At 32.2% G+C, this 27,510-nt stretch overlaps 7 protein-coding genes and 2 pseudogenes across 8 annotated transcripts; 3 read left to right on the top strand and 6 right to left on the bottom strand.

The window, feature by feature from the left end:
• Positions 1 to 1,385: 1,385 nt before the first annotated feature.
• Positions 1,386 to 2,361, bottom strand: LOC111030071 (histone H2B-like). Its single transcript, XM_022309396.1, has one exon. The coding sequence runs from the start codon at positions 2,286 to 2,288 to the stop codon at positions 1,908 to 1,910; it is 381 nt and encodes a 126-aa protein (XP_022165088.1). The 5' UTR covers positions 2,289 to 2,361; the 3' UTR covers positions 1,386 to 1,907.
• Positions 2,362 to 2,680: 319 nt separating this feature from the next.
• Positions 2,681 to 3,400, bottom strand: LOC111030070 (annotated as a pseudogene).
• Positions 3,401 to 3,754: 354 nt separating this feature from the next.
• On the bottom strand, positions 3,755 to 4,448 carry LOC111030072. Its single transcript, XM_022309397.1, has 2 exons — positions 4,050 to 4,448; positions 3,755 to 3,958 (listed from the first exon to the last, which is right to left on the bottom strand). The coding sequence occupies exons 1-2, from the start codon at positions 4,170 to 4,172 to the stop codon at positions 3,773 to 3,775; spliced, it is 309 nt and encodes a 102-aa protein (XP_022165089.1). The 5' UTR covers positions 4,173 to 4,448; the 3' UTR covers positions 3,755 to 3,772.
• Positions 4,429 to 5,134, top strand: LOC111030073 (histone H2A-like). Its single transcript, XM_022309398.1, has one exon. The coding sequence runs from the start codon at positions 4,449 to 4,451 to the stop codon at positions 4,770 to 4,772; it is 324 nt and encodes a 107-aa protein (XP_022165090.1). The 5' UTR covers positions 4,429 to 4,448; the 3' UTR covers positions 4,773 to 5,134.
• Positions 5,135 to 9,127: 3,993 nt separating this feature from the next.
• LOC111030082 lies at positions 9,128 to 9,424 on the top strand (annotated as a pseudogene).
• Positions 9,425 to 10,006: 582 nt separating this feature from the next.
• Positions 10,007 to 12,581, bottom strand: LOC111030063 (uncharacterized protein PF11_0213-like). Its single transcript, XM_022309384.1, has 8 exons — positions 11,969 to 12,581; positions 11,691 to 11,889; positions 11,426 to 11,528; positions 11,143 to 11,306; positions 10,759 to 10,946; positions 10,498 to 10,654; positions 10,310 to 10,427; positions 10,007 to 10,171 (listed from the first exon to the last, which is right to left on the bottom strand). The coding sequence occupies exons 2-8, from the start codon at positions 11,829 to 11,831 to the stop codon at positions 10,158 to 10,160; spliced, it is 885 nt and encodes a 294-aa protein (XP_022165076.1). The 5' UTR covers positions 11,832 to 11,889; positions 11,969 to 12,581; the 3' UTR covers positions 10,007 to 10,157.
• A 4,959-nt stretch (positions 12,582 to 17,540) lies between these two features.
• LOC111030032 (histone H2B-like) lies at positions 17,541 to 18,390 on the bottom strand. Its single transcript, XM_022309339.1, has one exon. It carries the CDS (start codon positions 18,367 to 18,369, stop codon positions 17,995 to 17,997), a length of 375 nt encoding a protein of 124 aa, XP_022165031.1. The 5' UTR covers positions 18,370 to 18,390; the 3' UTR covers positions 17,541 to 17,994.
• A 254-nt stretch (positions 18,391 to 18,644) lies between these two features.
• Positions 18,645 to 19,606, top strand: LOC111030031 (histone H2A-like). Of its 2 annotated transcripts, XM_022309338.1 has the most exons (2): positions 18,645 to 19,059; positions 19,101 to 19,116. In XM_022309338.1, exons 1-2 carry the CDS (start codon positions 18,669 to 18,671, stop codon positions 19,106 to 19,108), a joined length of 399 nt encoding a protein of 132 aa, XP_022165030.1. In that variant the 5' UTR covers positions 18,645 to 18,668; the 3' UTR covers positions 19,109 to 19,116. The 2 variants fall into 2 exon arrangements, with proteins under 2 accessions (XP_022165030.1, XP_022165029.1); XM_022309337.1 differs by having other exon boundaries at positions 18,645 to 19,606.
• A 1,549-nt stretch (positions 19,607 to 21,155) lies between these two features.
• On the bottom strand, positions 21,156 to 27,281 carry LOC111030030 (post-GPI attachment to proteins factor 2-like). The gene is made up of 5 exons (XM_022309336.1): positions 26,885 to 27,281; positions 26,525 to 26,789; positions 23,334 to 23,592; positions 23,038 to 23,250; positions 21,156 to 22,966 (listed from the first exon to the last, which is right to left on the bottom strand). Exons 2-5 carry the CDS (start codon positions 26,720 to 26,722, stop codon positions 22,833 to 22,835), a joined length of 804 nt encoding a protein of 267 aa, XP_022165028.1. The 5' UTR covers positions 26,723 to 26,789; positions 26,885 to 27,281; the 3' UTR covers positions 21,156 to 22,832.
• Positions 27,282 to 27,510: the final 229 nt, after the last annotated feature.

The raw sequence follows: 27,510 nt of genomic DNA, 5'->3' as shown, positions 1-27,510 counted from the left end.
AACACAAAATATTAAACTGGTCATTCGAGCACATTAGATGCACAAGCAAGAAACGATATACATCTCAGAGAGGACCCATCAATTTAATTAAATAAACTAACTACATCACCTAATTCATCTCTTCTGGTATGAGTCAAAGCTCAGAACAGGTTTATTCCAAACAAAGCAATGCAATGCAAAAAAACATTAACAGAGTTACAAATTTAAAAGTGACTTAACAAGAGTTAATATTACCAACAAAAAGCTCTGTACAATGAGCTGAAGATACTACCCATTAAAAAATGTTTGCTATAACACTTATTACATTTCTTGGGAAACATAATATATATTATTATATTAAATCCCATATTGTATAGCATCAATAATAGGTATGCTAAAATTATTTTTGTGGTAAACCGTTTGCATAAAACAATTTCATGAAGACATTTTTAAACAATTTGTACCAAAATAATTAATAAATTACCTTGCTGATATTATAAATCTTATTTGGATTATTTAAAAAAAGAATTTTTCTGTGTTTATTAGACTAAAATAAAACAGGATATAAATGATAAATTGTTATGTATACTTTATAAATATACATTTATGGTTGTATTCCATTGTTTTTATTTTTCAGTTGCTTGTTTATATTAATTCTCGTTATTATGTACTTACTTCTTTTTCTTGTTCTTCTTACTCATTGTTTTAGTTGTGTGATTTATGTTATAGTCTGTAGATAATATACTTTAATTAAAACCATGTATTTGATATCTATTTGCGAAAATTCTTAGGCTCATACAATATGGGTTTGATCATTCTTCCAAACATATTCACTATTCATTGTATGAAATTAAAAGAAATACATAATTTGTAACAACAGCTATGTCAATTATAGGTATTTTGCCAACTACGATAATTAATTATAACAAAAATATTGTTTTCAATTCAATTATTGATTCTCAATGGGTGTAGAAAGTTTTTACAATTAACTTCACTAAAGTTTAAAAAAAAACGTAGAATATGAGTAATTTTTTTCTATGACAATTTTTTTTGTTCGGTGAAACAGAAAACATAAATGCTAGAACAAATATTAATTATTAAAACCAAACGTCCAAACCCATCGATTATAATATATTAATAATACCTATTAGGAACCTATTTGTAAAATAACATTTTTATAATTCACTCATAATTAATAACCCTTCATTAACAATGAGTTATTTTTTAACTATAATAATTATTTAATAAGTCAATAATTTATAATAAATAACAAATAATAAAATAATAATAATAATAAATATCAGAAACATTTAAACCGTAACTTCGTCGCTTATGGTATTTATTCTTCTACCTTCACACATATTATACTCAGTAAAAAGATCATAAGTAACTTCATTTAGAAATAGTAAAATTAAAATAATTGTAATTCAAAAATGATACATCTAAATATTTAAATCATTTTATAAGTAATAAGTACAAAACATGAATTTGCTTAGGTATATCCATATATTAGAGCTCTTTAGGAAGACGTGTAATTTAATTCGCGTTTTTCCGTGTGACACTGTGACTTCAAATTAAAAAGTATGGGACTGAAAACAGTGACTAGTGGAAAGCGCGGACATGACTGTTGAAAAATTCAATAATAGTTGGGAACTTTGTCCATGCTTACTAGGTATAGAAAGACATCAATTAACAAGCCGTACTAACACGGCTGCACGACAACTAGTGTTGCCCTGTTGAATTATTATAGTACATTAGTGAATTTATAGTTATCGGTTTATTACGATATTGGGATGTTGTTCACCAGTGTCCATGATGTCCAAACTACTCAGGGAATAATATGTCAAGTCTACAACAAATATTTGTAAATTGGTGGCCCTAAAAAGCCCAAAAAGGCCGTTTTAGATAGTTGTTAAACGAGATGATAATTATTTGGAGCTGGTGTATTTGGTAACGGCCTTGGTTCCTTCACTGACGGCGTGTTTGGCCAATTCTCCAGGCAACAAGAGTCGGACGGCGGTCTGGATTTCCCGGCTGGTGATGGTCGAACGCTTGTTGTAGTGGACCAGACGACTAGATTCAGTGGCGATGCGCTCGAACAGGTCGTTGATGAAGCTGTTCATGATGCTCATGGCCTTCGAAGAGACGCCGGTGTCGGGGTGTACTTGTTTCAGTACTTTGTAAATGTAAACGGAGTACGATTCTTTTCTCTTGGGCTTGCGCTTCTTGTCGGACTTGGCGATGTTCTTTTGTGCTTTGCCGAACGACTTCTTCATCGCTTTACCCGCAGAATTTCCTCCTGGAGCCATCGTGGATAAATGTAAAAGCAAAATCGTATTGACGACTGAAACGTTGTGAACTGAGTGATGGGTTGGCACGGTAAACGGTGAGTATATATATTGCCAAGCTCGAGTGATATATCGTTTGTTGATCGGAAAAAATAGTACAATTATGACAATATAAACATGGTTGTTGATTGATCCATAGTAACTGAAAATATCAGCTTCTCAGCAAATATATTTTACGATAATGTCGATCAAAAACAGCATATCTTAGTAGTTACTGCTGCGTAAACTGTGTCATGTAGACTCGTCATACTGGTTTTTTTCTGGATAATCATAGAATTGTTATCCGCCTTTTGACTATTGGTAAAACAAGATAACGGTACGCGCTCTGGTGACAAAATCGTCAACTCGCCGATTCGGGATAGATATTGTGTTTACATTTTTAAAAGATCTCTTGTACCAAGTTTCTTACCATCAAAAGGACATTTTATTTCTATAATTTTGATGGGTACAAAATATTCATCAATGATGACTCCATCTGGAGTATAACCTAACCAAGGATTGTTAACATTAATCACTAAGCCTCACTCTAAAATACTTGTATTAAATTCTTTTGAATACAAATCTCTGGCGATGTTTTCATATTGTAAACCATATTTAACAAACTTATTTGTGAATAGTTTTGGCCAAAAATATCTTGTGGCTTTCAAAGACCATTGTTCATCTGTTTTGAAAGTTTTATTAAAGGTATACAGCCCATAGCATCGACTTCCTGTAATTCTGTACTGCCGACAATGGTCCCAAAAAGATTTGTCTTTTTGAGATCGATATAATACTTCATAAAAATCAGTTGACAATTTAGTAAATGATACCTTGCAACAATCACCCATATTCATGACTGGGTAGTCTCGCAAATACACTAACAAAGGATGAGATGACACATTCAGTTTGGACAACTGTGTGTTTGCTGCCAATATCACTGATGATTGGTTAGTTGGAAAATGACGACCCAAGGAATGAAGAGCAATTGCTGAAGTTGGTGCAGCAGCTAAGAACCTTGACCTAAAATTGGCTTTTGTAGTAATTATTAATTTATAAATCAAAATAAACATACCTACCTAATTGTATCTATTACATCAGCGTCAACAGAATTTGAATCAACAACATTTTTCTTATAACAGTCAAAGCTATCAATTGGTAAAGGTTTATAATGTGTTAAGGTAGGTTCCTTTAATTTTGACCACTGACATGTTATGTCAGTTGATGACAAGTTGTCCAAATTAGCAACTGAATTTCTGAAAATTAACAATAGTAGGTAAATGATAACTTCATGTAATATTTAATGTTTTATTGAATCCCGTTTAAAGAAAAAATATTTCAAAACACTTACTTTCAATCATTGTCAAAATAATTGAATTTTTGCCATTTGAAAGTAAGTTTTTTGTTTAAGAAAATTGAATTATTTCTTCTAAATTCCAATGCTTGTTTAAAATTTTGAATAAAAAGAATTACCTGTTAAGAAACAAAAGTATTGCAACAACGTGCTTACAACACTCAGAAGCTCCTGCTTTGCAACTGCATTTGAATTTAATAATTTCCATTTCAGGCTTTGTTAATTCACCGAAAACTGAATGGGGCATATCATTTAAATGTGATGTTTGAACAATTAATGCTCTAATTTGTATCACACTATCCTAAAAATAGAAATATTTCTATAGTACATAATATTATTTAGTATTTACATCAAGTTTGAAATTACATTGACATAGCTAAAGTCATATTTACCATTTCAATTTTACCGCACAATATAATCTGTTTACTTTTTAAGATTTGTTCTCCTTCTATTGCACTACGAGAATTTAAAGTGCAATTTGCATAAGTAAATATTCTTAATAGTGACAAAGACATGTTTAAGCATTATTATTAAACAGTGTACTATTTTATATAAAATACTTAAATAAAGTACTTACACTTACTACAGTTGAAGATTTAAAATAGGTAATAGCCCGGGAAATACGTCCCGACTCGGTGCGGTGCGGTACCCGCCCGACCATTGTACTAACAGCGCGCCCAGTGTTATCTTGTTTTACCAATATAAACCATAATTTCATGTTATCACGTATCAGTTTCATTCGGTATAACATCAGTTAATCAGTTCTACAAGCAAGCACTACAACAGCAATTATGAGCGGACGCGGCAAAGCAGGAAAAGCGAAGGTAGGCAAATCCAAAACCAGATCGTCACGTGCCGGACTCCAGTTCCCGGTCGGTCGTATCCATCGATTGATGAGAAAAGGAAACTACGCCGAACGTGTCGGAGCCGGAGCTCCAGTGTACCTGGCCGCCGTCATGGAATACTTAGCTGCTGAAGTCTTGGAGTTGGCAGGTAATGCAGCTCGTGACAACAAGAAATCTCGTATCATCCCCAGACATTTACAATTAGCGATCAGAAATGACGAAGAATTGAACATGCTACTGTCCGGTGTAACAATCGCCCAAGAAAACTGAGAAAAAAGCTTAATTAGTGTTTTACTATCCTAACAAAATACGATATATTTAAAAAGGCCCTTTTCAGAGCCACCAAATTCATGTGACTAAGTATATAATACAACCTTAAATAATTCCCATTCAATTCTATATCCGTTAACAAAATACATATTAATATTATACTATTTATACGTTAGAAAAATATACATGATATTATGTTGCAAAATTACTAGTTAGCCGCAACTAAAATATTATTGTAGTATTTTCTTACCTCTTACACAACCATTGTTTCTATTGTTTTAGAGTCTTAAATTTAGACTAATGACCGAATATTTTAAATAAGAATAAATCCAAGTTTAGTCAATGTTAGTCTAACCTAAATAAGTGTTTGTCGATATATAATTATTAATTACTGAAATTTTGTATTGATAAAGAATGACCAACATCAAAAGCAAGTGATACCATTATCATTGACAATAGTTATTACCTACTAAATAACCTATAAAATTGGTCGAAAGAAAATATTTAATGAACAATTGTAAACAGGAATCTCGCATTATTCGCCGACGACTCAATGTTCCTAACAGCGAATCGAAACCCTAAATTTGCAATTGCTGCTCTACAAAGACAAGTTGACCTGGCTTTAGCGTGGTTCAAAAACTGGAGGTTAGGCATCAATACAAACAAGACAGTTGCTATTATGTTTAATAAAAACTCCACATTTAACTTGAATAAAATTACCATGGCAGGAGTGCCCATCCCGTGGACAAAACATGCGAAGTACCTCGGAGTCACTTTTGACAGATACCTTACCTTCATTAACCACGTTAAGAATACTCTTATCATAGCGCGCAGATGCAAAAATATGCTTTACCCCATTCTAAATAGCCGAAGCCCAGTGCCGCTCAAATCAAAAATACAAATATATCTTATGTATATCAGACCCCTCCTAACGTACGCCGCCGAGGCCTGGGGCCCTTGCATCTCGCCCACAAACTGGAATCTAATTGATTCTGTTCAGACCAGCTGCATAAGGACCAGAGCTGGCCTCATGAATTTCGTTTCCAATCAAAACGTTCGGGACTCTGCCAGACTAAAAACCCTACAGGAAGTAGTCGCGGGTAACTCAAAACACCTATTCAATCAAAACCAATTCTCAAATCATAACCATATCAAAAACTTAGGCCGTGACGAAGCCGTATTGACAATTAGATCAATCCCTAAAATACGGCCATACGATTGGTCAGACTCCTAAAAAAATCCTACTCATGATTTCCCTCAACACTTAATAGGCATCAGCCTGAAAAGTGTACATAGGCCAATAAATGGCCGTCCTACATGCAATGCAAAAATTCTGGTATCATTCACCTCTAAGTGTTCTTTCCGTACAGACGTCAATTGCTAGCACTCTCAATAGTGAAATATCACGAACTAACATCATGGGCGGCCGCAGAGCCGGTTCAAAAAGGAATCGGACTCCTCCACTCACCGAACCAAAGAAGATCCGCAATGAGACCTTCTCACCACCACCCCCACAACGTCCTGAACCGCCATCGCCCGATCCATCCGACTCAGAATCGCTGTCAGGCGATTCTTACGTCTCATCGGATAACTCCCAATCAGCCACCGACATCTCGGACACAGGCCCGCCTGAGCCTCCATCCACACTCTCACCAGGTAGGTCAATTAATATTATTAACACAACCAAATCATCGGACTCCTCCGTCAATGTGAATGACCTAAGAATTCTATACTGGAATTCAAACGGCATCAAATCCAAAATTAACGAATTATACACGCTCATGACAAAAACCAATGTAGATATCACATTATTAAATGAAACCAAATTAAAACCCATCAACCAACTCAAACTCCGTAACTGCCATGTCTATCGTACTGATAACACCTCAGGCTTACGTGGTCAAGCCTGTGGTGGCACCTCCGCGCTAGTTCACCGCAGAATAGTACACAGGCACATTATTATACCGACTACAATTTCCTCAACCACCGTCGAAATATCTTTGGACAACTACCTAATACAAATCTCCACCATATACAAAAGTCCTAACAAACCAATGAAAACCGACGACCTAAATGCGCTGACAAATGGCAACCATTGGTTTATTGTGGCAGGTGACCTAAACGCCTAACACCCACTCTGGCACAGTCGTTGCTCAAACGCCGCCGGCACCATATTATATAACCATGCTCTAAATGATGACTACGCTGTTACAGCCCCGGACACACCAACGTTCTTCCCAGCTGCCATTGGTCACAGACCCGACGTCTTAGATATAGCGCTAATCCGTCTCCCACAACTATTCTACGATGTAACAAACCTAAATGAACTTTCCTCCGACCACAAGCCAGTACTACTTACGCTCTCAGACTCTCCAATCACCTCCTCACCACCACAAAACTCAAGATGCGTTAACTGGACCAAATATATAGCCATTACTGATTCTCTTTCTCCGTCGATGAACCAGCCAATCAGAACGCCCCGAGACATTGACACAGCTCTTTTACCACGAACATTGAAACTGCTGTTAACGACAGCACGTACACAAAAAACCTCCCGAAATCGTTAATGAAATCGAAATCAAAAACCGTCTACGTCGCGAATGGCAACGTTTTCGCGATCCATTGGTCAAACGTCGTCTAAACGGTAAGATAAAATGTATACGTCTCATTCTCAAAACACACCGTGATGACGAATGGGATCATTTCCTCGATACCCTGGACGCCCAAGACGGTTCAATTTTCAAGTTAATTAAGAAACTCCTAAACAAAACCCCTGCGGTCCATCCGCTGATTGGCCCAAACGGACTTATGTACAAGTATGAAGAAAAGGTTGAATAATTTGCTGACACATATGAACGCCAATTCAAGTCAACTACGGGCCCAGTCATACCAGAAGTCAACACCTTCATTCACTCCCTTCGGTTATCCACACAAACTGTCTGTTACACATCATCTGGCACAGTCCAACAAATAATCAACCGAATCCCAAAACGCAAAGCACCTGGCGCAGACTCCATCACTAATATAGCCATCAAACTCCAACCCAGGAAGTCAGTTTTGCTCCTCACTCACATACTTAACGGTTGCTTACGTATTGGCTACTTCCCAACGGCATGGAAACATGTAATCGTCATAACTATCCCCAAACCAGGAAAGGACCACCGTCATCCAGTCAACTACCGCCCTATTGCACTACTATCCTCCCTCTCAAAAATCTTTGAACGAGTTGTTTTGGTGAAACTCAATGCTGCGATTGGTTCCAAAATCAGAAATGAACAATTCACTTTCCGTCCACAACATTCCACAACCCACCAGCTAGTTGGCCTAATTGACCAATTGGAAGCAAATTCAAACAGCAAACTGCGGACAGCAGCCATCTTCCTTGACGTCGAAAAAGCCTTCGATCGTGTTTGGCCCTCAGGCTTATTGTACAAGCTCCATATCTTGGGAACCTCAACCAAAACGCCTGGCTTTACCTATTCGCCGACGACATAATGTTCACCGCCTCGAATAAGAACCCCAAAAGAGCAGCCATTCAATTGCAAAAACAATTAAACATAACACTAACCTGGTACGACGAATGGCGTCTCAACATCAATGCTCAAAAAACGGTTGCGGTCATGTTCAACGGTCCTAACAATTTCGCTTCACATCACTTGAACCTAAACGGTCACCAAATCCCCTGGTCTCCTACATCAAAATACCTTGGTGTAACCATCGATCGAAATCTTACGTTCTCAGCGCATATCAAATCAACTGTCAAGAAACCCACCACCGTCCGCGGCATGCTGTATCCAGTCCTAAACCGCTCCAGCCCCATCCCCATCAAAACAAAACTTAATATACTGCAACTGTATATTAAACCCATCCTATTATACGTCGGTCCAGCGTGGGGACCACTAATATCTAAAGCAAATTGGCACAAACTCGAAGCTGTCCAAAACATCGGCCTCCGTACTATCACATCCTCCCCATGGTTTGTGACAAATAAAATAATTCTCTCTTCAACACGTACCTCCACCATCAAACAATCAATAATAACTAACAGCAAGAACCTATTTCACCGGAATTCAAATTCAACTTTCGCCCCCATCCGCAGTCTTGGACAATCTACCTTAGCTACCGACCCAACCTCAAAACCTACAAAGCCTCGCCCGCTCTTATGGTCTAACTCAAACTAACAAAATAATTCACCACACATTACTCAACTCGTCATAGGCTAACGCCTGGTACGAGTTTATAGGCACATCGCAGTTATATAAGCAATGCAATAAGCAAAGCAAAAAATGTTCCGGTATCAGTTCATGTTCGGCGTCCGAAGCAGTAGTTTTGACTGTGCACATCAGCAACCAACGCTACATTTCACTATGACAGGAAGAGATAAAGGAGGAAAAGGTCTTGGAAAAGGAGGAGCCAAACGTCATCGAAAAGTGTTGCGTGATAACATCCAGGGAATCACCAAGCCCGCCGTGGAGGAGTGAAACGTAGGTATCTCCGGTTTGATCTACGAAGAAACCCGCGGTGTGTTGAAAGTGTTCCTGGAAAACGTGATCCGTGACGCCGTCACATACACCGAGCACGCCAAGAGGAAGACGGTTACCGCCATGGACGTCGTATACGCGCTGAAACGCCTTTACGGTTTCGGAGGTTAACTCTGACATTATATACTACACATACGAATTATTGAAAAGGCCCTTTTCAGGGCCACCAATAATAAATATAATTTAACGACTGATATCGCTTAGATTTGACTGCAAGTACGATCATTGGTAATATTGGTGTTCCATATTTGTCATGTATATGACATGTGGATATTCTATCACTCAGTGCACCATGCAGTGCAAATATTTTGTTTTTGTTTTCAAGCAACTTCTATAAGTTGTTTTTAGTATGCCAATATGTGGTTTTATTTAATAGTGTAAATTCATGTCCTAAAACGTGATGTACCTATTAGTTTGGTTTAGTTTGTGAACATTCTGACTTTTGGCAATAACATGTTTCTGCTTATCACCTTTCAATGAAAAGTCGATTTTTAATCATTATCCTTTAATTATTTTTTCTATGATTCAATATAAGTGCATTGTTAAAATACGTTTTTAAAACTACTTAAAAGTCAATTAAATATATCTTTTTGAAGTAAATTAAAAAATAACAAAATTATTTAAAATATTATTACATTCTTCTTGGACAATTTTAAATTAATACATATAGACAATTTAGCTCATATATAAATAGATAAAATATCACTATTTCCTAAAATTTTTAAAAATATTTAAAAATATTTAAAAACTATTTTACTGCCAGTGCAACTACATGCAGTCATTTTTTTGTACTACCAAACATCGAATCGTCGTAAATGATACGGGTGTTTTTACTGGACTTTGATCAAATCTTACTAACTGAAATGAAATGAAAACATTTTTGAAAAATTAAATCAGCAAAATTGAGTATAGTAGTAGGATGATAGTATTTTAATATTGAAGTATTGTATATGAATAATATGATAATAGATTAAAATTGTTTAGTTAATTTCTTACCTTTAAACTTTTGTTTCTTTGCCAGGTTCGATTCATTCAATTTGGTACGACATTCTATTATAGTTTTAACTAACTGATCATTTGTTACTTTGTTCTTCTTTATTTCAGGGTATACCATCTGTATCACATATTAATATTAAAATATAATTAAAATAATAATATCTTTTTTTTCTATTTCAAGTATTTACATCTAGCACTCGTGTGCCTAAAGTACGGCAAGATGTTTTATTCTTCAAGTTTGTCAATGTATTTTGCATGTATGTCAGTCTGTTTTCATCATCTTTCGTTTTAGATTTTAATAAGTTATTTTCGTCCTTATATTTCTCCAAACCATTGTTTTTTAACCTACAGACCAATTTTCATTTAATTATTTTTATTAACCACAAATATGTGTTATAATAATATATAGATTCATATATAGATTTATAAAAAATATTATGTATACATACGTTAAGTCTTTATTTAAATTTTTCAGTCTCCGGATTTCACTTAGTGCATCGTTTAGATTCTTTAAATTAGTTCTATGATCAATTTCTTTTAGATTTTTAAGATTTTTTATTTGAGTGAAAAGATTAGAGTTCTTTGATTTTTCGTCATTGATCTGATCTTGTAATCTATAGATTTGTTTCTGCAATGACTGAAAGTAAAAATAAAAATTATACATTATTTATCTATAATATCCTTAATATTTCAGTAATAAACTACAGTAATGATAGTTTCATCATTTATTTAAAAAAATAATTATTTTTATATAGGTATTATATTATATTTTTTAATACCAAATACTAATGTCTAGTTGGTATATAATGATTGTTTTAAGAATATTGCCTTACTTCTTTGATAGAAATTGACTTTGGTTGTTCATATTTGCATTCTACAATTGATTTATTTATAATTACGACATTATCTATACTTCTTTCTAAATTTTCATTTCTGTGTCTTAATTTTATAATAGTTGCCTCTAATTGTTCTATCTTTTGTCTTGATACAATAGATTCTGGAACAATGAAAAGTAATAATTTTTCTGTAGGTATCTAAAGATATCTTTCTATGTTAGGGTCCAACATAAAATAAAATAGTGAAGAAAAACACATATGTTAATAAAATGTGATGTACCTTTTTTATTTGCATGTATTATATTTTGTAAATCATTAACTTTTTTGCCAAAAATACTGGATTGTGTTCCAAGTTCATTTTTATCATTGTTATTGATAATTGTCTATAGGTAGAAAAACATTGAATTATTTTATTTAATAACATAATAATTTACAATCATCATAGGTGGTTAGAATTTACAATAAAACCAAAACGAAATTTATTTTTCATTGCGTCTTCATTGCGTCAGGTTTTATTCTATTTTTTTATTATTCTATATTCTTACACTTTGTAGTCGAAGTTGCTTGTCTTGCATTGAAATCATTGCATCTCTATTAGCTATCTCATTTTTAAATGGTTCGGTAGTTTTTTGTAATGCTTTGATTTTCGCATCAGCCTTCTTATTATCGTACAAACACCTACTCATTACTCTCACATATTGTTGTCTATAATGATCTTTAAGTGACTCGTTTTGTTCATATAAACTATTAAACACAAAGAAATAACATACTATTAAGGTTTATTGTAGTTCATGGCGTATGTAATAATAAAATGCTTAAGTACGTTTTTATCTTTAGTTCTAAAACGTGTATTCTACTAATGTAGTGTCTTTCGTTCAATACACCTGTAACAACAATTTTTAAAATACATAAAAATTGAAAGTCAGGAAATCAGAAAAATTGGTAAAAAATTTATAAAAGTAGGTTTCAACCAATGTGGTGAAACACTCTAAAATCACAAGTTTGAAACATTTCCTGAATTAGTTTTTTACAAGGTATACAATGTCATAAACTCAAATTCATAAAAGACTTTTATCGAACAACAGGGGCCTAATTTGAGTATTTTTAGTTTTTAGCCATTATTAAAAAAAGCAAATTTTTCTTTATCATAATAGTTTACTTATTTTATATACTTGCATTTAGCACATACATGATGGCTCAAGGGTTATAGTTAGATTATAATATCAAATAAACGTATATATTTTGTTGAATTCAAAAATTTCAAAGTTGTAAGTTGTAAGTAGTGCACTTATAATATAAATATACATACTTAGGTAGTTAAATAATAACACCCTGACACCCCTCACTCAAAATGTTGCCACTGTTAAACCATGTGGGGTGAACATTAAATAAAAAATGAATTCAAGAGTATTAGTGTTCAATAACTATTTCATAAAAAAAAAATTGAGAAAGAAATATAATAGATGTGATAGAATATAATAGGATATTATTATATCTAGACAATAAAATATTACACATAGGTATCTCATTCATAATTATTTAAGTATTATTATAGTACTTGGGGTTTAATGTAAAATTTACCGCATAAAGTTTCGTTGGGTTCGTCTTTTTTACCAACTTTTGACTGATACTGTGAAGTATAATAATATCTGTATTAGTAAACATAAATATATTACATTATAATAAATAACTTGTAAATTTATAAATTACCTGATTATAATACAAAATTATAACTTATAAAATGTATGTCTTATGTGTATATTATAATATAAAATATATACCTAATACTGGCTAAAAGTATCATACACAAATCGTATTATTTGTACAATTTGTCTACTTATAAAAAATAATGGCTGAAATATTAGTTTTACAATATGAATAGTATGCCTACCTATCGATTTTACAAAATGTAATGTGTTTTTTAAATATTATCTTTGAATCAACGATTTATATTTGTTTGTTTTTTTGTAGAATTAGATCTAGTCTGTACATTTGGAGGGTTTACCTAACCAGAAAGGTTTACTCAATGGCTAAAGAGACTTTTAAATTTTAATAGCTATTAATAGATATTTGAAATGTTCACTTTTTATATCTTTTTTTACAATTTATGTAGGAATATTAACAATTTTGTTAGTAAGTAAAAATATTGAAAATTGAGTATGTGATGATTACTTATGATTTTCATAAAAAGTAATATTATTTAAAAAAATATCAGAAATATAGTTACTAATTTTATTCATACGCATTTGAAATGTTGTTTCTTTTATTTTATAAAATATTATGTAGTTAAAAAGTTGTAGGTTAGTCATATGCTATATGTGTATAATATATATATATATATGCTATATGTTAGTCCTATGCTAGTCAAAAAAAATAAAAATGTCATTTAAGACCACACAATATATTAAGTTGTCATTATAGAACAATATAAATTTCAAAAATATAATATTATATTATATTATGCACCACTTAGGAGCGTTTCACGAAATTTAGATATTCAACTCTAGCGTGGTTGGAGGACAAAAATTAGTATAAGCACATAAGCACTTATTATATTAATGTTTGACAGCATGAGTAATATGAATGATTTTATATAAATTCAATTTATTAAGTTGTTATCATGATGTGAAGAATGTGGCAGCAGTTGTCGTGATTGCACGCATTAGGTTAGGTAAATGAACAAATTGATATTTTGATAAAATAAATAATGATATAAAAATATAACCCATACAACTATCTTTTTTTTATATATTTTTCATAGTGATTAATATTGAATATTGTCAATATTGACATGTGCACACGTTTAATGTTTGTTATTTAATATTGTGAATCGTGATAGCTAATTTAGAGACGAAACCTGTGGTTTGTAGTTTTTAGTTTCGTTCCGACGTTTACCCGTGTTAGTTTTATTGTTCGACTTCAGCCTACTGATATTTGAAAATTATAAAATAAGTAATTACAATATTTTTGGCAATATCTCGTATAAATATATATAACATCTGAAACAAAAAAATATGGGCTTCGATGACATTCTGTTACAAATAGGGCACGAAGTTGAACAATATAGTGTAAGAAGATTATACTAGGTAATAGTATGATTTATATACCAACCACGTGTTCATGTTTGATAAAATTGTAATTATTGTAATTTGATAATTTATATTTATAACAATAATGCAGCTTACGAAAGGACAATCAAGATTATCGAAGTGGAACCTCAAATCTGTATATTTATCCTTCCATAGTTGTATTTCTTTTTTATATTCAGTAATGTCTTTTCCAGTATAAATATATCTAACTTTTAGTTTTTCAATTTCTGCCTAAAATACAAATTGTTAGTAATAAATCATTTGAAATCAATTTTAGTTACAATTTGATTTTGTTGGTTTGAAATTTCTAACTCATATTTTCGGACCATAGACTCCACTTCTCTTAATTCTTTTACTTTAAGGCGATATTTTGTTTTCAGGTCTTGAATTTCTTCTATAAATTTTGTGTTAGTCACCTAAGTATGAACAATTATCATCCAGGTTTTAATATCTTGGCACTTAACAGAAAACCTAATAATTAAATTAGTTTAATAAAAAAAACCAACAATCTCTCCTCTTAGACGCATATTTTCCTTCTCTAAGCTTGCATGTTCACTTATTGATTTTCGACATTGCCTTTGAATATAATTAAACTTTTTAGTAGCAACAGTAACATATTTTCGATATTTATCATTTTCCTCCTTTAGATCAGTACACAACAATAATTATACATCATTTATTTTAAGAATTCGATGATATAGTATCGTAATTATGGGTATGTGTAATAAATTATTATCTCACCCGATATTGTTTGATATTTGTATCTTTTATTTTATTATCCAAAATTAGTCTATTACTAGTTATATGTTTGGCTTGTAACTCTTCGTTGTGAAATGCTATTTGTGACTTGTACGCTAAAACCTCGATCTAAAATTGTGTATTTACTTTATTTTTTATTCTAAGATGTATCATTTATAATATTAAATTGCATTAAAATTACTTTAAGATCGTTAATTATAGCTTTTGTTTTTTCATTTTCTAATTTTATCATGTCTTTATCCTTGATATTTTTCAATTTTCTATCTTCATAACTTTTTATTTTTTGTGACAACTTTGTGTTATTTATCTAAGAATATTATCATTATTACTTATCATTGACATTATAAACTAACGTATTTTGTGTAACATTACCTTTAAAGTTAAATTTTCACTCTTAGCGTCTTTTAGTTTCTGGTCAACTCCTTTACATTTTGATATATAATTGAGCATGTTCATTTCTACTTCTTTTTTTTCCGATATTAAATCTTTGATTGTCTTATTCAACTCAACGATTTTTGATTTAAAATTGGGTATTTGTGCAATATTTTTCTAAAATTGAAAATAATTATAATAGGTACTTAATTATTATTTATAGGTACCAATGATAAAAAATAAATTATTTGACAATAGGAATACTTCTGCTCAGAATTGACACATTCATTAGTATTATAATTAACTTAAACTTACTTTAGATAAACTTTCTGATTTTAGTTTATCCTCTTTAATTGTGTTTAACTCAATTTCTAACAATTTATAATTATTTTTAAGCTCCGAGTGTTCATAACTCAATTCATAATATTTTTTTTCAATACTTTCTAACTTCTCTTCGAGTATCCTTGACGGATAGTAAGATTCAGACCTGTACAATTATAAATATACCTAATGTAAATACATTATTGGCTATTTGGCTATAGGTTTATTAATTGGTATATTTAGGTACCTATGTTTGAAGTTAAGTATTGATCATTCGGTGACAATAATTAAGCATTATATTCAGTGTTTGCCAGGTTTGGATAGAACGCGTTCGTGAACGAGAACATTTATTATAGAATGTGATATCACAAATTAAAATTAAAAAGTTCAAATTAATCGAACAGTACATTTCTCATACCTACATACACATTAAACATTTTAAGATTCCCTGTACATTTTAATAAATTTTAAAATAAATAATAAAATTAACAACCCGATGAACGCTTTTATATTTTTAATAAATGTGAATTTGTTCCTTTGAAAAAATAAAGAGTGCCAATGTAAAAGAGTTCAGCTATTTAGTGAATTTTTCAAACTGATTTTATTAGTATGTCAGCAGCGGCGGATTGACTAAACATTATGGCCCTGTAAATAACGGTGTATAATTAAGGTCTAACAAATCGACAGATCCCACCCGAATATGTAATAATTTATAATAATTAATAACTATAATTTTCCATAAAACCTTTTTTTTTTAGGAATTATTTTTAATTCATTTTTAATTTAATATAATATACGTATAACATCATACGACTGCATATTTTTTTATTAAAACAAATAGGTATCATACACATATGTTGACGGTTTAAAATAAAATATAAATTAACTCGTGTACACCACAAAAATAATATGTACTTATTAGTGTAGCCATAATTATATCTAATATCGTGATACGAGTATACGAAAACAGAGAACGTACACGTCATGCAGTTAAATATAATCAAATAATTTGTAATCCTACAAGTACACCGGCTTAGGGTTGAAATACGAGGATCGGCCCATCGGGAACTTTCCGGTTTCCCGGTGGGCCAATCTGTCGCTGTAAAAAGTACTTACTCGTCCATCCAAATAGGTTTTAAATCAACGTAATTGTTGTTATTGGAAATATCAGACTCCATATTTGATGTGATATAAAACAATTAATTATAAAACAAATTAAAATAAAATAAAATAGTTGAGCAAATGTATGTTAAATTTCAACAATAGTCGTTTCTAGGAACGTGTAGGTACAAAAAAACTACAGCTGGTATACAAATAAACAAATACTGTAATCAACTTCATAATATTTACCGATTGTTGACTATCAGAAAAAATCACTAAATATGCATGTTCTTTCCTTTTACGTGTAGTTCGTAGTTCTACGTGTGAATCTGTAACGTGGAATAGAATAAATTCCTTGTAAATAGTATAAGTCATTTTTATTTATATTACACTTTTTTTATTATTAATTTCACTGTAACGACGAAACCAAATTGTTATACAAACTGAGCTATAACGTTGTTTGAAAATAAAAATGCATACATTTTCTTTTCAGTATCTTTTATGATAAGGAACTGAATATTGTAAATACTTTGGGAAGAAGGCAAATGTCTGTTATTTTTCAAGAAAACTTTTCAAATACCCCTCAAAAAAATAAAAAAAAAAGGAAGGGATTTTTTTTTAAAACTAGTTTTTGACAAAATCAAAGTTCATCCCTATACTAATATAATAGTATTTCGATTATTTAAAATTAATTGTTTAATACTATAATGTTTTTCACCAAATATAGCCTAGATTCATTAACTCAGTGACAGTATTGTAGGTTTTAAAATATAATCAATATTATTATGACATCAAACGAAACGTACAACGATTACCTATCTTCATAAAATCAATTTTTTTTTAATTGAGAAAGTGGCAATTGCTATACTGTCTATTTGAAAAACTTCAACTCATAGGCATTCTGTTGGGAAATTCAGACTTCGTCATATGAACATTATGAACATAAATGAAGAAGGAAATAATATATGAGTTATTAAAAATTGGGCAAAGATGATTTCACTGGCATGGTTATTAATTAAGATTAGTAAGTAATATTGTGTGTAATATTCAACTTAATATTTCATTACTAAAAGTTAAAACTTAATGGTCTGCCTATATTCTAATAGTTAGAGCACTGTTTAAATATAGTGAATTAGCAATTAACTAGATTGGTGGCCCTGATAAGGGTCTTTTCAATAATTCGTATGTGCTGTACATAATGTCAGAGTTAACCTCCGAAACCGTAAAGGGTACGGCCTTGGCGTTTCAGCGCGTATACATACGACGTCCATGGCGGTAACCGTCTTCCTCTTGGCGTTCTTTCCCAGCTGGTGATGGTCGAACGCTTGTTGTAGTGGGCCAGACGACTAGATTCAGTGGCGATGCGCTCGAACAGGTCGTTGACGAAGCTGTTCATGATGTTCATGGCCTTCGAAGAGAAGCCGGTGTCGGGGTGTACTTGTTTCAGCACTTTGTAAATGTAGATGGCGTACGATTCTTTTCTCTTGGGCTTGCGCTTCTTGCCGGACTTGGCGATTTTATTTTGTGCTTTGCCGGACGACTTCTTCATCGCTTTACCCGCAGAATTTCCTCCTGGAGCCATCGCGGATAATTGGAAAAGCAAAATCGTATTGGCGATGAATGATGGGTTAGGACGGTAAACGGTGAGTATATATATTGCCAAACTCGAGTGATATATCGTTTGTTGATCGGCCAAAATAGTACAATGATGACAATATAAACATGGTTGTTGATTGATTGATCCATAGTAACTGAAAATAACAGCTTCTCAACAAGTATATATTACGAGAATGTCGATCAAAAACAGCATATCTTAGTAGTCACTAAACTGTGTCATGTAAACTCGTCATACCGCGTTTTGACTATATAAACCATAATTTCATGTTATCACGCATCAGTTTCATTCGGTATAACATCAGTTATTCAGTTCTACAAGCAAGCACTACAACAGCAATTATGAGCGGACGCGGCAAAGCAGGAAAATCGAAGGTAGGCAAATCCAATACCAGATCTTCTCGTGCCGGACTCCAGTTCCCGGTCGGTCGTATCCATCGATTGTTGAGAAAAGGAAACTACGCCGAACGTGTCGGAGCCGGAGCTCCAGTGTACCTGGCCGCCGTCATGGAATACTTAGCTGCTGAAGTCTTGGAGTTGGCAGGTAATGCTGCTCGTGACAACAAGAAATCTCGTATCATCCCCAGACATTTACAATTAGCGATCAGAAATGACGAAGAATTGAACATGCTACTGTCCGGTGTAACAATCGCCCAAGGTGGTGTATTACCTAACATCCAAGCCGTTCTCTTGCCCAAGAAAACTGAGAAAAAAGTTTAATTAGCGTTTTACTAAAATCACGAAATACTATATAATTAAAAAGGACCTTTTCAAGGCCACCAATATGATAAACTTCCACTTACAATTGTGTAAAAACATAACAATTCTATCACTTTCAATCGTTATGAAAAGGTTTTTATCGACTTAGGTATACCTATTTTAATAATTGTGCACATTATTGAGACCCACTAAACCTAATCTGGTCCAATGACTAAATACAAATCTTGTAATTGTAATATGTATTATAATAATGGTTAAAAATTTAAAATAAACAAAATCCGTAACATTAAAAATAATAAGATACCTGTTTTAGTTATGCCACAACATGTCATTATTTAAAAAGGCCCCACCAAATTTTCCAATCATAGTTACCAATTCAACATTGGTATTTCTGAAACAAAATAGAGCCATCTTATATCCCGGTACAACGTTAATCAATATTAAGTTTTATTTTTGTCTTCCTATAAATATTGAAAGGCTTAAATTATGGATAGAGGATGACAAAGATATTAAGTACGTACACAAAAACTGTGAAAAATAACTTTGCACTTTTTTAATTAAATAACTGTTATTTTGGGTTTATTAGTATAAATACATTTTATTCTCTTATATTTGTTATAATTATTAATTTATTAAACATCATAAAATTGTTTTTCAATATTAATTAGTACACTCATTTTCATGCATTTTTGTACATAGTAATGAATAAGTCTTACTTAGGTTAGTTTAAGTGATCTTACCAATAATTTTAAGTCAAATAATATATTTTTGTGATCTTCACCACCAATTTTCCTATTTAAAAAAAAAATGAATACTCCATTTTTTCCTAATTTTAACTATTCATCAAATTAAGCAGTACATAATGTAGGCATAGTCACTGAAATTAACTCAATAGGTAAATCTTAACTAAATTAATCATTGATACTTTTTTTTAGTCCATGCTATCAATGATATTTATTAATAAGGTTATTAGCCACGACAATTATTTGGTGAAAATTAGTTTAATTTATACACTTGATGAGTATATTCGACTGGGAAGGTGCAAATGTTCTGGTTTGTATCTCAATTAGAAATATTTGGTCAGCATTTAAGATGTAGGTATGTGCTCAACTGTGATCAGTGTACTGCAAGATGGATCATACATTCATACATGGCCATGAGAAGTGTGTATGATTATTGGGGCTGGAATTTGTATATTATTAACATATTTTTACTAAAACATGATAAATCAATTGTTGCAAATGATAAATTTGTGTATTGCAATTAAATAAGACATATTTTATTTTACATATTTTTACATACCTCATTATAAATACATATCTCCGCATTATTTATAAAATGTCTGTGTTTTTTTACATATTTTGTAAATTTCGTCAAAAATATAACATGTAAATTAATTTGTCAATTTACTTGATCAAAATTAGTAGTTTAATAGTATTATACATTCATACTTCAAGAGTACTCCTAAAAATTGTAAGTGTATATTAGGTTTATAATTGTATATTTTAATTTAACAAGTTTACATATTTTAAAATTTCTTTATACTTCATATCTTTTATTTTTTACTACATAGTAAATACGTTTATGTCACCAAATTACCATACTAATTTTAATTTTAAAAATTTAAAACGCTATACGGTTTGTCATTGTTTTATTTTGAATTGATTAAAAATTGATTAAATTATTTAGAATTGTATATTAATTTAACATGTTTTCATATTTTTGAATTTTTTTTATATCATAGTTTGTATTTCTTACTTAATATTTTGGCCATTTTAATTACATGCATATAAATACATATGTTTGGTTTTTTATTACATATAAATCCTAGCCCTAATGGGCCTAATGATTATGTTTACATATGCATTTAAGATTACATTTAATTGTTCTAAATGGATGTAAAAAATTCTTTCTCGGATGCCAAAATTTGATGTTGAACTTTAAAACATCACATGCACACAGTGCCATTATTTACTTTTTTTACAGATCAAAATTAAAAAATAAACTTTTTAAGAAAAAAAAAAAAATTTTTCACCATGTTTTATTGAAATTATAACTCATTAATACAATTAATTTCATAATTCACACAAATCATATTAAAATAACGAATAAGTTATAACATTAAACATTTATCCATTTCCACTAAAATGTAGTGCAATAATTTATAACAAACTGTCCATGCTTATGACTTAAACAATGACTTAATAATTACCCTAGTATGTTAATGTATTTATTAAAATTTGAAACAAAAACATCAATAAAATCGCACATTCAAATAAATTAAAACTAGAAAACAAAATGGTTTACAAAACTAGTGTAGGGATACAAACGTAAATTTCTTCTTATAGACTATAATTATTATAACTAAACAAGATAGTAACCAATTGACTAGAAACTGTGTGAATTATCTGACTAGGTAATATATTGTAATAATAATAATGACTCATTGTTTTTATAGTGTAAATGCATTGTTGAAAATCTGAGTATTTGGTAAGTATAAGGAAGCAATGAGTAAACAATGATACAGGAAGCTTATTGTGTAGATCACTGGAAGAATCGTAATTATCATAATACATATTATAAAATCCCGGGCAACTGAAGCAACTGAGCACCTCAAAAAACAAATAATTATTTGAAATAACAATATTTTTTTAACATCATAATTGCCACAAATCAAAATAAATACTACTTAGTTCTACATGTGTCATAGAGCTAACGATTAGCCCTTTTTTGTAGAAACGTTGGCAATACATACAAAGAGAAAAATGAAGCTCTTAGGATCCAGCAAGTGATAATAAAAATAATTCTTAATAAAATATAGTTTTAAAGAAATTTGACTTCATATTAATAAACAAATATATTCAAGCTTCACGGAAGTCTAATTCAGGTGCAGTATAAACGAAGTCTTTTCTTTTACAAATAATATATCAATTAATCACACTCTTTTGTGTATATAATACAAAATAATGATTTAGAAAACATAAAAGCAGCCATAATTGACTTTACAATAATATACCTTCTTTATTTTAATAAGGCGTCATAAAGTTTTTTTGAACTCCATCAACTAAATATTTGAAATTATAATGATTTGTTTTTTATTTAAAAGACTTAGGTATACAGTTGAGTATACAATGCCTACTTTTATTGGTCACAAAACGTTTTTTTTTCCACCCAGATATAATATTATAGTAACACATATAATAACTAATTGCCCAGTTGGTTGTGGTAAAAACACTTACCAAAGGACCACTGATGATATGTGACCTAAATTTGTTTGTTATAATTTATAGATTGTACCGTAAACAAACTTAAACACACATATTATCCTTGGCAGGGAAATCACAACTATTCAAAACTTTAGTTGTTGTGCGTGTTTGTGTTGGAAACTATATTATACATACATATTATCATTATGTGTGTATGCAAAATAATTATATATTTTGAACTTAACATTAGATAAAGACGAATTTCAACTATATAGAAAGTTAGAAATTCAATCTAAAACTATTTAAACTGAAAGCCAACAAGAATATAAATAAAACAATATAGTTTCCATACTAAACACATATTACATGAGCATTGGCCTAAGAGCTGTCAAAGGTTAGGTGTATATTTATGTGTACTTTATATATACTTAAAGTAGTTTAGTTAGAAAGTGTATGGAAGTAAGACGTTTGAGTTATAAGTCTTCAATTCAGTATAGAGAACACTTCAGTCCATTTTTAATGTTGGAAAGTTTTTAGCAACTATCAACTGTTCGTGTGGGAAATCCAGTGTAATAGTAAAGTGGAAAGCCATATTTGATACTGCCAGGACATACTCGCTGAGTGCAAACCAGGTGAATGCTGAAACTAAAACGACAAACGAAATTATCAAACACTATTGAATTTTATAATAATATGTTATTGAAGATTACCCAAGTCGTGGCAGTAGAACCGATGTTTGATAAAGTAAATTATCAATGTGAACGTTGACGTGATACAAACAGTGAACAGTATTTTCTTAATGGTATACGACAGACGCTGATGGTCCGTCATCGTTTTGTGCACCTTATTGAATGTCTTAATCATGACGATCATGTACAACAACGAGCTGAGCATGAACAAAATGAAGATCTTCTCGTGCACGGCTAAACGACAAAACGTAGGGATGATTGTTGTTCTAAAAGACAGGAGATTAATTAATAACAGTAAGATAAACTTGGATACGTACGATAGTTTTCTCTATTGGATATGTAGGTTACGCCACAGATGGCGGCTATTTCGATAAGATTGAGCCAGTAGCAGAGGTTGATGAGTATATAAGTGTTGGACTTGTCAGCGACTTTGGACACCTGATTGATGAAATAGTTGTAATACACCTGGGCGATGACCATACGCGGTCCAACGTGAAAAGCGACGGCTATCCGCCACATGTACGTCTGAGGCGTCACACCAGTGATGGCACTAATCGATGGTATCACATTGTAGACCTGGTGGAGCAAAAAAGCGTAGCTCGAGCAAAACCCAAAAAACACAGCATGCAAATCAAGAATCAGGGACATCTGTGTCCATTCATTGTGTGTGGGGGCCCGGGGGGGGGGAGAACAACTCTATGATTGGAGTTGAAAAATATTACATTTTTAATTAAAAACTGATGAATTTCAAGAAATAAATATTCATTGAATCCATCAATCCTACTTAAGGACTAACATTAAAATGCAGTCAAATTCGGTAATAACGATGCCGTATGTAACGATATTTCGGGTAAAACGATTCCAAGCAATGTATTTGATTGGTTTTATATGTTATGTTTAGCGATTAATAATATGTACATTGTGTAGTAAATTTTATTTCCTTCAAAGTAATAATTCTTAATCTTATCTGCAACATATAATGTGTCTTGTCCGACCGTATTGTATACACTACAGAGCATACGTTTCTTAGTCCCCGTTTTGATTGCTATCCGCGTAGACACTTTCCGTATAAGTTAAAAATGTCAAATGAAAGACCGTCAAAGTACCATTCAAAGTACCGTCTGTTTCGAAAATGTATTTTTATAATGATCAGGTGCGTACTTTTGTTTCGGTAAACAGGTAAACAGTGATATAAATACGCCAGAAGTATCAATGACAATAAACAATATTTCTAATTTTGTTAAAAATCGTATTCAAATTAAAAACAACCCACTATAATAGATTATTTTTCAAACAAGTCGTAAACATATACTATATAATATTATATTATATACTTTTATTAAAAATTATAAATACTTTGAATGTTAAAATGACATTTGTTTAATAAATCAATTTTTCAAAAAATTCATGTTACTTTTTATGATCCAGATACAACGAAGGTCGGTTATAACGATCAGTTTCCCTAGGTCAAGGCCGTAACTGGAAATTAAATTCGAGGGGGGGGGTTAAGCAAAAAAAAAATGTGTTTTAATTTTATTATAATATTTTATAGGTAATTTAATAGAGTATAAAAATTTCGGGGGGGGTTGTATCCCCCCCCCGGTACGGCCTTGCCCAAGGTCCCTAGAAGATCGTTATAAGCGAATTTGACTACGTCAAAAACCTAGTTAGGTAGTGAAATTCATCACGTAGGTGCCTACGCCAATGATTAATGTTGTTTAGCTTTATTCTCATTAATTATAAAATATATTATATTAAGTAATTAACATAGTACTATCCGAATTTAATAAAATTGATGAATACATTTAAACTATAAATATAATGATCATGTTTAGGTTTATTAATCTTAGTTTTTTTACAAAACGCTGCTCTGGTATTTATAATATATTTTTCGTTAAGAAATGTTCGTGTCACGAATAACTATTGACGCAAAATTTATAATAATTTGATGATAACAATAAAATGATAGTTTATAAATTAAAGGGATAAAAGGAGAACTGTAAATAGACAATAATTAATATTATTAAAATATTTAATTATTAATTATAAAACACTTATACACCTACCTAAAACTATTAGATGTATTGACCTCAAACGAGATAACAATATTATATAGGTATTCGGTGGCAGACTTGGGGAAAAAGATGGCCCGGAAAAGTTACAGTTCAAGTGGCCCTCCAAATTTAGTTACCTGTTTATCACAATAACTTTGAATAATTTAACATTTAATTTTTCTATCAAAATCCTCAACTACATTAGATTTTCGACTTTGAGTGGAGCGATTAATGTATTGATTTTAAAATGATTTTTTTTAATACGACTGTGAACATGATCCGAGGGATTTCTAGAAGTGTTTTAAATTGAAGGGAAAAACAAACAATTAATTAAGGAAAGACTAGAATTTTTACGCAAAACTAGTTTCCAATAAAATCGATAATGTTTTTTTGATCCAACTAAACAAATAATAACCATAGATACATGATTTGTTCACCAAATGGTTATATTAGAATTTTTCAATTTCTTCGAATCCTTATGAGCAAGGTTTCAATCGAGGTTTCAATAGACATAAGACATTTTCGATTTTTGTCAGTTTTTTTAAATTTATTATAGTCAGTAAAAAAATTTTCGTTCGGTCAAAATATTGTAAACAAGATTCCTCATAAGTTGATACCAGTTTAATTTTTCAACAAATTGAGAGTAAAGTCACTGACAATAATTATACGAATCTGAAATTAGAATTTTGGAAAAAAATTTATCAAAATCGCGAAAATTTATAAATTATTGTAAGATGGTAATTCATAAAAAATGTTCTTTTTTATCTAAAATTTGAAAAATTGAATAAAAGATTCCTTAGAAGTTTTCTACCTTTAAAAAAAGTTCACCGGAAAGTCGTATTAATTTTTTATGACCGTTTGAAAACTGAAGTTCAAATTTTTTACTACATTGCAGGATATTCACCCAGCAGTAAATTAATAATTACTCATCGGACGATTTTCTTACTTTATTGTAATTCGAAAACGAATAATTATTGAAGATCTACACTTTTTTTTCGTATGATAGAACAATATGGTATATTCAAATACTAAGGACGGCCTAGTACGTACGCCACTGTAGTATAATATAAGAGTTTTTTTATTACGTTTAAATTATAATTTGTAACTTCAGTGGTTCAGGCGACTAAAGAGGTACTTTTGTGGCTTTGTACAAATAACACAATATAATTAATTGTTTACAATATGAGTAAAATATAGGCACCTAACATTATTAAACTATTATTTATATATTTTTAAATGGCAGGCACATGGTTATAAAATTACAACCGTGGAATAGTAATAATTAAATTGAAATGATAATAGTTGCATAGTTTAGGAGTTTAAAAGACCCACCTGCGGCCCACCAAGCGCCAGGTGCCCAGGATCCAACGGATCTTTAATAATTTAATTCAGACTCGAACGCTACCCTCCACCCCCTTTGATCGACATCTTTAAAATTATAATTGTTTACTTACTCGACAGTGCGTTTCGTGCACGTCGTCGTACTGGAAGACGTAAGCGGTTGCTAGGCACGTCAGCAGTGTGATGAGCGGCAAAGACACGCCGACGAAAGCCAGTTTGCGTATGCTCAGGTTGAAGAACAACAGCATGTGCTCAAGCGGGTCGTCTGCCGGTTCGTCGGCCGACTTGACGACGGCAGTCTTGGCGGTCATGTCGCGCGAGCGTGTGTACACCACCTACGCAGGACTGTGGGCCGCGGTCGAGCGACGAGCACAACACCTGTCGACAGAAACACACGCGACACGAAACGATGATAATAATTATGACAAGGACAATAACGACGACGACGTCGGACGGACAGAATATCACGTTACTTCTTCAGGTGTCCACTGGTGTGTAAACGGCGTGCCGGCCGGCCGGTGTCACGCACCGACGAGTGGCGACGTGGTCATCGTGTTGCCGTCACCGCCATGTCTGCACTGCGACTGGACTAGTGGACTGGCGCGACGGTGGCTTGCTATACTGTGATTATAAAATATTATTATCGTGACGTCCACTGACGACGACGGAGGCGGAATTCCTGACCACGTAACGGCGACGACTGTACGGCCGAACGATCGCTACGCGGTGGCGGCGATCGGGTCAAAAGCGGAAGACTTTTGCGCGTTTTATCGCGTACCATCGATTTATGTTTTATAGTATTTTATCAAGTCGGTCGGCAACGCGTGCGTGCGCACACTGGACGTGTGACGGAGTGTGAGAGAGACGGCGAGCGAGCGCGAATCGTCGGCGAGCGAGCGCGCGCGCACGGGAGCGACGGAAACGGTGCGAAAAGTTAGAGCGCGCGCGCGCGCCGCCGCCGCCGGCAAGCGAGCGTTTCGCCGTCGTACACGTTTTTAGCACACAGGTCGGCAGCCACGTATTTTTAGCCTTCGCCGCGCATATTAATTATTGTCGCGTTTCCCGGCGTGCGCGGGGCGTGTGTATGTCCGACGACACA

This window comes from Myzus persicae, unplaced genomic scaffold, assembly GCF_001856785.1.
Source record: "Myzus persicae strain clone G006 unplaced genomic scaffold, MPER_G0061.0, whole genome shotgun sequence".
NCBI classification, from domain to species: Eukaryota; Metazoa; Arthropoda; class Insecta; order Hemiptera; family Aphididae; genus Myzus; species Myzus persicae.
The sequence above is the reverse complement of the archived record's forward strand: the minus strand, read 5'-3'. Positions and strand labels throughout refer to the sequence as shown.